The sequence below is a fragment of the Anomalospiza imberbis genome, chromosome 20 (genome assembly GCF_031753505.1).
Source record: "Anomalospiza imberbis isolate Cuckoo-Finch-1a 21T00152 chromosome 20, ASM3175350v1, whole genome shotgun sequence".
Classification (NCBI taxonomy): Eukaryota; Metazoa; Chordata; class Aves; order Passeriformes; family Viduidae; genus Anomalospiza; species Anomalospiza imberbis.
Window position 1 is genome coordinate 7,678,204 of NC_089700.1, and position 11,067 is coordinate 7,689,270.

Here is an 11,067-nt window from a genome sequence, read left to right on the forward strand (position 1 = left end):
AAGTTTAATATGAAGGGAAAACTATTGTGGGATTCATGAGCTAGATTCAGAAGCAAAGAAGGATCATCTTAAATGAAGTAATTTAGAGAACTGATCTTTGATTGCAGATGGAAGAAATATTTTAGATTGTAGAATGCATTAACAGATTTCAGAATTGCACTTGGCCAGTGGATCATTCCAGTGGTCCTGATGGCTTTAAGGGGCTCAGGAGTGGAAGCAGAAGTGTTGAGGGGGCTCAGAGGAGCCGTGCTGGGGTTGCCTGAGCGTGGTGCTGTGTCTGTGCAGGAGCTCAGCGAGATGATGTACACGGACCGGCCCGACTGGCAGAGCGTCATGCAGTACGTGGCCCAGATCTACAAGTACTTTGAGACCTGAGCTGCAGAGCAAGAGGTGGACACAAGTGAGGAAGAGAACAAAGAATGCTACAGATGCACTCGATCACTTTAAAAACCTGCTTGCTCCTCTTCCACAACCAACCTAAGCTCTTAGTGTGAAAGGAAGCTCTTCCGTAGTTTCGATTCCATCTGGGACTGCAACCAAATAATTCCCTGTTGTCCACCTTTGCAAACCAAATCCATTGGTAAACTTACTCCCACATGGGAATTGCAAAGCGTTTTCAAGCACACATGGGAAATTTCTGAAGAGGATCCCTTGGGCTAACAACATTTGCCTTGACAGGAGACCTGCTACACAATGAAGTTTTAAGTCAATGTGGACTATGCTGGCACTCAAGGGAGGCTGGGAGATTAATATTAATACAGAAGCTCACAAAAATGCTCTTCTTGCCAAAACATGCTTAACTCATCCCAAGTACATGTTGTTTTCTTGCCTCCATGTATTTTATAAAACACCTTGACAGATGCACTTAAGTTGTAGAACCTTAACCTGAGTTACTCTCACACACCTCACCCAATAACTGCACTAATTTACTCATAGCATAACCAGCAGGATGGTAACAGGATCATTTGTAACTCAGAAACCACCCTCTGTTCATCACCAGTTAGTGAAATAACTCTGAAAGATCCTGTTAGGTGCTGGGACTTCATTTCAGCTCAAACAGAAATAATCTCTTTGAGGAAAAATAGGTTTATTACTCCAACTTCATTACTTGATTACTCTGGGAAGATAGAGCTTGGTTTCCTGGCTGACTGTGCAGGCACAGTTATCACAGGAACATTGCAAATGCAGTTTAATGGCTTTACTTTGGAAGGTGCCAGTAATCAGGTGAGCAGTACAGTGACATCTCATATTTTTTGTGGATTGAGTGGAGTAACTTCTTCCTTCTTTGTTGCTCCTGTCTGGTCAGCACAGCTGTGTCATTGCTGCCTAGAGGCAGGAGGAATCTGGAGACAGCCTGTGCCCTGGGCCATGAAATACAGCCCATAGGGCACTGGTACATGCTTGGAAATGATGTTATGCTGTAAAGGAACACAGTCATATATCAGCACCAATGGAAGGTGCAGCTTCACTCCACAGATGACAAACAGTGTAACTGGAACCCGTCTGTGCCACGGAGCTCAGGCGCCAGAGAGCAGCTTCCCACCTCAGTAACACTGTTAGGAAAATGCCTGACAGACACTGTTAAATGGCCATTACTCTGTTTCTCTCATTTCACCTGATGAAGTTAATTTTTGTGTTTGTCTCCAAGGATGGAAGCGTCCAACAGGCTGCTGGATTTGTTCTAGGAGCAGGTCTGGGAGAGCATGTAAAGGCTGCCTGGCTGTTTTAGGGCATGCTGGTAGGAGAAAGTTGGTGTTTAGTTACTGTGTTTAACCCTGATGCTTTGTGGACATTAGTCCTAGGGAGCTAGGGATCATTTCTCTCTTGCAAAAAATACTAGTGCTCACTGCTCCTGCCTCCTGGAAAAAGGCCCATGAAATGGAAATAAGAGATTTCAGAGAACAAAATTGGTTTTAGGCTTTCAAGGGCTTTGTAGGTGGCTGATCTCAGCCTCTCGTTCCCCATAGTGTTTTGCTGTTTGATTTGATTTTACTTTGTAATGCTATTTAATTAATAAACAACATATTTCAGACTTTGTGTTCTCACAGCAAAATACAGGATTCAGGAATAGATGGTAGAGCCCAGGGCCAGGGAGTGCTTTGAACAAAGAGGATGCAGGAGGAAGGCAGTGTGTGCCTCTTCTGGGGGAGGAGAAAATCATCTCTTGTTCTTGGTTTTAGTCTGAAATTTATTCTAATCCATTGCCTCTGGAAAGTCCAGTTCCAATCTTTGGAGAGGCTGTGTGATAAAAATGGCCAGGGGAGAGCACTGACAGTGCCCCTGCATGCTGGGTGTCATCCTGCACTGTGAGCAAGAAGTTGAGTGCTGCCACAGGCAATTCCTAGCAGGGGAGCCCTTTCTAGATGGAATTCACTCTCCAGGATTTCTCAGCACACCCTGCTGTCCATAGAGAACCCAAGATGAGTTGCTCTAAAATACAGGATAAGATGGAAGAGGAAAACTCTGCTCAGCAGAGTTCCTTGAGGCACTTGCACTGCAGGGCCCCGTTGCCTCGTGGATGCAGCAGCTCTTTTCCCTGGAGGTGTCCCTTGGCAGGGATCCCAATTCTCTCCAACGGGCTGGAGTTCAAAGCTGGAGTGAAGTCAGCACAGAAAATTCCATATTCCTCAGTGGGCTTTGGACTGGGCACTTGCAGGGATGAGAAAAACACTTCTAATTCCCAGTGTCTGGTAAACATCTCAAAGTCAGAGTAAATGATGTAAAAAAGGGGAATTTTAACCCTGTGGTCACTGGAAGGGTGTCCAGTGTGGCTCAGTGTCCACTGGGTGTGTGTTACCTCCTGTGTGGGCATCCTCTGCTCCCAGGGCTCTTCTGACACTGCTCTGTCTCTCAAGGCTCACTTTACCCTTACAGACCATTCTGGTGGATCCAGCAGTTTTATGGGTTTTTTTTTCCCAAATGATTTGTGCAAAGCAATGTTTCTGTCAATTTTTTTGCTGCTTGCTCTCCTATGCCCCCCCCATTAGCATAGACCAAACACTAATTCTACCCAATTCTAGTGGTGTATTCCTAATTTTTTTACTTAGCTAAGACTTAGAACACAGAGTTGTAGTAGGGAAGAAGATACTTGGTTTTACCTTTTCTCCAGTGTTACTGTTCTATCCTCAAACTTCTCATTTTGATACTTTGAGAGACGGTTTTCCAGGTTATTTTTTTAAATTAAGGATATTGCTTATTTGTTCATTTAACTGTTACAGTACTGGGGGAAGGGGGCTCTTCCTTTTAAACATTGCACAGTTACATTTCTAGACCTTGATTTTCATGAGTTGCTGTTGTTTTTTCATGCTGGCTTAAAATTTCAGTATCAATTTAAATTTATCCTACGCAAGATGCTGCAGGCCTGGTTTTCAGAGACTCTGCAGGCCCTTGTGAGACTTCTCAGATTGGAGCTGCAAAATTAAAGTTCCAGCTGCCTTTAAAGTTAGGGAATTTAATGAAGTTAAGCAAGAGGGTATATGGATAGATTTTACAGAAGTTCTGAGAATTCTCTGAAAATGTCCTGAATGTGATGACATGACAGGGATGGTGTTGAGCAGTAGGTTTGCCTGAACTGCCTAAATCCTTTCTGACTTTGCCTCTTAGGAGTAATGGATCTTTCCCTGGTGTCCAGGCAGATAAATCTTGTCCCTTGCTCCCTGAATTGTCACTCACCTGGGTACCTGGGGAGTCTGTGGGACTGCAGGGAAGCAAACAGCTGATTTGGGATGAGCATGTGAGAAGAAGGGCTAGGAAGGGGGTTCCAGTGACATTCCTGGAGGGATGTGGCAGCGTGTTGTGCTGTAGTGTCAGAGAGGAAAGGAATTTGAGTGTGGGAGGTGCAGTCCTGCTCCTGGGATTTCGGGTGAGACAGAGAAGGTACAGTTTGTTTTGTGGCTTGGGAAGGTACAGAGGTGTGAGGAGTGAGCCCAGCCCTGTGAGGAGTTTTTCTAGAAGGGCTGAAGAGCTTTTCCAGAAAGTTCCTGGTGAGACTGAGGGAGAGGCCGGCATGTGAGGAGAGGGACGGGGCGCAGACACACCTGGGGCTGTTTGTCACAAAGGACATCAGAGAGTCTGTGTGGACTGTCAGCTTGAGGGGCATTCCTCCTAAGAGTGCAGCCTGGGAGTCTCAGCAGGTGAGGAGAGGACACAGCACAGTTGGCTGCCTTTGCCAGGCTCCCCTTCCTGTGCCTGTGACAGTCATGGCACCATGAAGGAGACAAAGACTTCCTATTCTTCCTGCACTGCAGCAAGGCAGCAGTGCTCAGCAGAGGGATTTGGGGCTTATGCAGGGTCCCTTTGAGGTTTAGCAGTTTTCTTTCTGTGATTTGAAGTTGTTTTTTACAGATTTTCTCTCGTTTTGTACATGCAACCAATTCTGTGCAAGTTTTTTGTCCAAACCAAGTGCACGTGGGCAGAATGATTGGTTCTTCCCAGTTTGATTCTTGACCTGGAACTCTTCAAAAAATCCACCTTTTGGCTTCCCTGACTTTGCCCCTTCCTTGGCAACGACCACACGAGCCTGGGCTTGTTGGTTTGTTCAGTCCTCCCTCATCCTGCTGTGCTGGGGGTACCAGCAAGCAAGGGTCTGACTGGGCCAGCTCTTGGCAAAGCTGAGCCTTGTGCATCTGATCACAGGCAGGGGCTGTATGGGATGAGATTATGCATTTTCCTGTCACAAGAGGGCTTTTTGCCTAAAAAGACTCAGGGCATGGAGCATTAAGACATTTCTAAACCCAGCAATAAGTTCTACTATGCTCAGCTGTGTTGGTTTGTACCAACTCCAGTGCCATCGACGCTCACTCACCGACACGGTGCAGAACCAGCTTCTCACTGAACTGCAAGTAACTTTTTATTCTCAACTGATGGTCTCTCCATTTTTGACTTGCACGTGTGCCAAGTCCCATTGGGCAGTGCTGGACACAATGTTTTTATTGACTGTTGGTCCAGGTTTGAGTTTGTCATATGGGATGATCACCTCTGACAGTTTTAGCTTTCCCTGTTGGGTACAGATGTTACATCGTAATCTAATTTATACAAAGAGCACATTAGAATGTACATACTAAAGCATTGCAGATTTGGACATGCTAATATTTAAATATTAACATTATTAAAATGTATGATGCACAATCTGTGTAATATTTCTAATAAATCTTTTTCTGTTTCTGAGGTTTGTTGAAATGTTTCAGTTACCTACACACAATACAAAATCCAAAGTATCTCCCGTCCCTGGAAGCGTTCAAGGCCAGTTTGGATGGCAATCTGGAAGGTGAGATGACAGCTCCCAGAGTTCAAAGCACCTGGGAGGCAGTGACAGAACATTGCGGAGGGTGAGCAGTGTGTGCACAGTGCCAGAAACATCCCTTGGAGTCTTCTGCAGCCACCATCCCTTCCACCCACAGAGCTTTCAAAGGTGCTGGGTTCAGATTCCAGAACACTTTCACAGAGGCTGCTTTTGTCTCACAAAGATGGTGGCAGCAATACCAGAACAATCCAGCTGCTGAGTCAGCAAAGAAAACTGAGATGATAAAAGAAATGGGCATTTAAAGCTCTTCAGGCCTCTCAGGTGTGTTTGTGTCCAGCTGGGCAGGTGAAACCCTGTGGGAAAAGTTGTCATTTACATAACCCAAGCTACTTGGCCTTTCCCCACCTAAGTACTGTGTTTCAGCCCTGGAGTTTTAATGCTGGGCCTTAAGTGATGCTCCCAGGCTCTGCTGTCTTTTTTCAGAGTACACTCCTGGTGCTTTGATTCACTTGTGGGGAAACTGCGTTCTCTGTGGACATGGCCACTGAGTGAGAGCCATGGATAGGTTTGGTTCAGCAAGAGACTGAAAATGAAAGCTGAGGCAGGTATTTTCCCAGGGTGATTTGTGGGTGGGTGTGAGAGGACAAGATCCAGGGCTGCTCTGTGGCTCAGTGTGCTTTCAGAGCCAAGTGACTCCTGGTGCTTGGAGAACGTGGATTGGCGTGGAAAGAAGAATTCCCTTCCCGACTGGTGAAAGGTGGAAGCCAGAACAGATGGAAGAGAAGCATAAGCAATGTGAGTAGAATAAAGAGTCTTCCAGATGGGCTGCAAAGGTCAGAAGCAGGTGGTTGAAGCCTCACAGAATTATTCAGAGTTTGATACTGGAATGGAGCAGGACTCTGGAGTAAATGTCACCCAGGAGAGTCAGGTGGTGGGGGAGTCACTGGTTTTATTGAGCATAACAGGAAGAAAATGAGGCTGTAAAATGCCAGCGTGGGTAAATATTATTCACACATCCAGAAAATGACCTGCTTTCCCCTCTTAAATACACAGCAGTGACCGAGGCTTCATCCTCAGCCCCTCAGCAAGAGTTTAAGCTGGTTAAAGAGAAGGTAACAAGATTAAGAGACTTAACATGGGAGCAAATGCCTTTCTCAACCTGCTCCACACAGCTGCACACCTTCTGTGCAAAGCTCCTGTTAAAACTTCTCTTGGCTAAAAAAAAAAAAAAAAAAACAGAATTTATAGCAGTTCAAACCTTTGTTCCACCTTTATGTGCTGTAACTTTTGCATCCTCGTTCAGCTCATCCTTTGTCTCACAGGAAGCCACTCCCAGGCTCTAATCGTGGAGACAAAGGAGCTCCCCAGGTGAGCGATTCCTCAGGACATTCCCAACATTCCCCCAACAGGATGAAACTCCTGGGAAGTGAGGCTGCAACCATGACTCTTGGGTTTTTTTCAGTTATAGAACATTTGTTACTTTCCTTACCCAAATTTGAACTTACATCCAGGGCAGGTTCAGTGAAAGCTGTGAATGAAGGTGTTCGGCCCAGGCAACCCGAATGTGTCTGAATAAAAATAATTTAATAATAAATAATAATCTCTGCACAGCCTGGAGAGCCCTTCTGGGAAGAGAGAGCTCTGTCTGAGGCTTGCAGAGGGGTTAATAATACTGATAATAAATAATATGCCATGGGATAGTGCAGGCCAGTTCTTCCCTTCAGCTGTGATTAGACTCTGCTTTCAGAGGGACTGAGCTCAGAGGGTTTTTGATAGAGTCTTGCAAGGATGGAAACCACATTGACCAAGCTCTTGGGCTTTAACAGCACCAGGTTTCCTTTTGCCAGTGGTTGTGGAGCGTGGATGAAACAAAACCCTCATCTCTGATGGAGCAATGCAGCAGGGGCTGTGTAGTAACGACCTTGGGGTTCAGACAGGCTCTGAGTGCAGATTCAGTGTTTGCTGGCAGCTGCCTGTGCACAGGAAGGTTGGTCCTGGTCCTGCCCCTGCATTTGCTCATTTGTATTTTTGTGTGTATTCTGCAGTTTCCCTTCACCGCAGCTAAGCTGCTCTTTAACCCCTGGGTGACCTGCCTGGCCCTGCCTGTGAAAGCAGCCTGATTTTTGGGGATTAAAAGTGGTTTTCAGAGCTCTGGCTGGGACATGGAACACCAGAGGTTTCTAAGTCCTCTGACAGCCACAGATAATCTCAATAATAATAATAACAGATACTTGTAAATCATGAGCTCATCTTGCACAGAGAAAGCTGGCTGAGGGATTTGAACTAAATCTTGCTTTTCTCTAGTATTTGAGCATAATTCCATATTCAGAGCAGTTGTGGTGCACCCGTTCAAGGCCTTTCACTGCATTCATTTGGAGCTCCAAATGTCACATCTGTACATGAACCTGAATTGCTTTAAAGGCTGGGGCTGAGGACTCATTTCCCTGATGTCAGGGCTCGGCAGGGAGCAGAACCACTTCTCCTTTTGCTGTGAAGTGTTGATTGGGAGTGAGGAGGACACTCAGCAAGTTCTGGGCGTATGAACTCGTGGAGGTTCTGCCCAGGAAGCAGCTCATCTCTGAATGAAGCAATCACAGGTTGTTTGAATTGCAGAGGGTATCAGTGCCTGTCCAGCTTCTCCGGAGCTGATCTTGGCCTGGAAACACAAGGATTTCTTGGGGAGATTGGCTGTACCAGCCCCACCAGCATAAAGGGGACGCTGGGAGCCCCGTGCAGGGCTCAGCACTGCCGGGATTGAGCAGCAGCTTCGCTTCACAAATCCTGCTGGAAGAGGCACTTGGCTTTCCACCCCCAAAGCTGGTTAGTACACAAAACCAAACAGAGAAAAAAATTAAAAGTTTTTTCAAAATGATGTTCTCATACCTTGGACTCTGCTCAGCCAAAATCCTTCCTTTTTAATTCAACCGCTTTGGTGGAGCCGTTTATGGTTTATTTTTTCTTTTCAGTCCTATGGTGACTTCTTTGTTTTCTAATGAAACAATTTCTAAAGAATTCACACACCTGCATTGTTGTGAGATGAGTTCTTGCAGATAATTTAAAGCACCGGTTTGAGATTCCAGGATAATACACACTTATTATTTGGCAATGACCCTGGGGACTAGGAAAATCCAAGTTTGTTCATCCACAGTTTACGATCTTAACGAAGTTTTTCTGTTTGGTTTTCCAAGGGTTTTGCCGAATGATTGAAATCTCCAGTATGGAAATAGCTTTCCCTGGAATTTCACTCTTTGTTTTCCATCTCTTCCAGCAAAATGCCTGCAGCCCTACAGTTACCAACCTCACCTTGGGCCATTCCTCTCCTCATAATTTAATTCAGGGCTCACCAGGAGCCTTTGATGTGCTAATGCTCAGCATAATGCGGGCAATAAACATGCAGAGGTGCCTGCAAGTTATCCAAAACCATCCATTCCTTTCACCTGGCTTGGGCAGACCGGGCAGTTCAGCCTGTCGCTGGCAGCACCATTTCAAAGGCGGTTTTTGTACCTGCTCTGTGGTTTAGGGGTTACGTTCTGTCTTGGGAATCTTTTCTTGGAGTCAGGCTCAGGACAGGCTCTGTCTTGTCCAGGCAAACAGCTCAGAAGTACCAGTGGAGGCTTGAGTGGGGATGGGGCTCTGGAGGCAGTGCCAGCGCTGCCAGGCTGCTGGCAGTGCCTCTGTCTCTCCCGATTCCCCCGGGTCGCGGGCAGTTTTGGGGTGGAGCTGCCCTCCACGGGAAGGGATGGATGGCAGCTCCTCTGCTTGAAAGCCACCAGTGCTGGGCTGATGCCCTGCACCACCCCAGAGACAGCTCTGCCCACTACTGCAGCACTCACAGGTCGATGCAGGGCTGCCAAAGCCCATTTGATGATGTGCCTGAAGCAGCAAGACAGGTGGACTTCTTATATGGCATCCACCTTTATTTTTGATAGCCAGACCATATGTGTGTCCCTTTGCAGCAGAGATAATCCCACTTCAGTGCTTGTTCTTTAACTCTGTGGGCTTAGAGAGGAAAATTTGTTGTTGAGGTTGCTGAGGAGTGTCTGAGCTGGCAAATCTGGCTGCGGGACCAGCAAGAACATCTCAGCTCTCACTGGCTCGGGAGATTTCTTTGTGCTCAGAGCCTTGCCCCGTGGGCTGGCCGGGCCCTGGCTGGGTGTGTGTGCAGGGATGTGTTGTGGGGCTCCTCTCCAGCTCTTTGTGGCTGGGCCAAGAGCGCTTGGAGGTGTGAAGGCACAGCTCGCTTGGGAAGTCCTCGGAGCAGGAGAGATCACAGGGGCTGCAGGAAGAGCTCGGCCTCCGAAGCGGCAGCTCCGCTCCCCCGGGACGGCAGCGACAGAAGGAACAGCACGTACGAGGCTGGAGCGCTCCTGCCGAGCCGCGGGGACAGCGGCTGCGGCCGCTCCAGGGCGCCGCTCCCTTCTCCCGGCGCAGCTCCGCTCGCAGCGCGGGATCCCTTTCAGTCGGCTTCCCTCGGAACAAAGGAGCCGGGGCACTTCTTGCACTTGAAAGCAGCAGACTGGGGCTGCTGCTGTTCCCTACGTGAGTGTTGGGAGGCGAATCCCTGGTGGGAAGTGGAATCCAGGAAAATAATAGTAGTGGTGATTCATCTGTGTCTGACATCTGAGCATCCAGCAGGGCTCCGGTGCTGCCATGGTGCTGTTGCACTCTAATTCTTGAATGGATTCATCACCTATCATGCTGCCGGCTCTGGGCTGTGTTTACCTCGATGGTTCTGTGATTTCCTTGCTCCTTTACAGATTCCAGAAGATAAATTTGCAGCCTCTCACCTGTGGATCCCCCGAGCCCCGGGAGTTGCACACGTTCAGTTGGTGTTTCCTGGAGGGTGTGTGATGCCAGATATTTTAAGAGGGCTCAAAGAGCACAGCTGGAGGGCAGGATCTGGGAATGGGCTCATCCCGTTCTTCCTGCCAGCAGGATTTAACCACGTTTGGTAGAACAGAGCTGAGCACACTTGTCCTTGGCTCCCCTTGCAGGAGTTGTATTGGGAGGAAGCTCAGTTGCACCAGTTACTGCCAGAATAAACCACTGGACCTTGGCAGGTTCTGCTGCTTTGGAGAGCCATGAATCTCCCTGTAATGCAAAATCCACAATATTCACTGCCTCGCTACCTGTCTCACAGAGACCTTGCCCAAACAACCTATTCATCAGAACCTGAAATAATGGTTTCTCTGTTCGTGTCTGACTTGACAAACCACAATTTCCCTGGGCTCAGCCTGTAATAAGTGCTTCCATGATCACAAAAGCAGATCTTTCTCTAATAAAATGTATCCACTGCAGAAAGTTGATTCTGTTTTTGCTGAGATGCTGTAAAGCAGCAGAAGGTGGCTGTTGGCACATGTTCCTGCACTAGGAAAACAATGTGTGTAAAAACCCTGATGTAAATCCATCCCTTTGGGGGGAAAAGTGCTTCCCTGTGATAGTTCGCATCATTATAACAGGCTCTGCACGAGGGCAGCTGCACTCATCCCAAAATAATAAATAAACCAAACCAGTGTGGGCAAGTTCAGGATCCAGCCAGCGCCGATGGAGCAACCAGACCCGGGGCTGTGAACCTTGAGCTCACCTCAAACTCTGCTGCTCCTTTCAGGGCACTTCCAGGCAAAAGCTGAGGTTTGAATCCCGGGATTTAAGGACTTCCCTGTTCACGCCATCATGGGATTGGTTCTTCCCTGTGACAGCAGAGTGCCTGGAATGCAAAGTGCAAAGGTGGTGGTGGGAATGCAAAGGGCAGCAGTGCTCCTGTGTGCAGATCCTTCTGTGTGTCCCCATCAAATTAAATGTACTCCTGGCGTAGCTTTCTTTCA

At 47.5% G+C, this 11,067-nt stretch overlaps 1 protein-coding gene across 9 annotated transcripts in view; it reads left to right on the forward strand.

Moving 5' to 3' along the window:
• Positions 1–5,560, forward strand: part of SPECC1 (sperm antigen with calponin homology and coiled-coil domains 1) — an 88,105-nt gene extending 82,545 nt beyond the window's left edge. For 8 of the 9 annotated variants that reach the window (XM_068210532.1, XM_068210529.1, XM_068210530.1 and 5 more), the window contains one exon: positions 286–5,166. In XM_068210532.1, coding sequence (XP_068066633.1) covers positions 286–375 — 90 coding nt within the window. In that variant the 3' untranslated portion in view covers positions 376–5,166. The other variant, XR_011005466.1, reaches the window with a different exon arrangement.
• Positions 5,561–11,067: the final 5,507 nt, after the last annotated feature.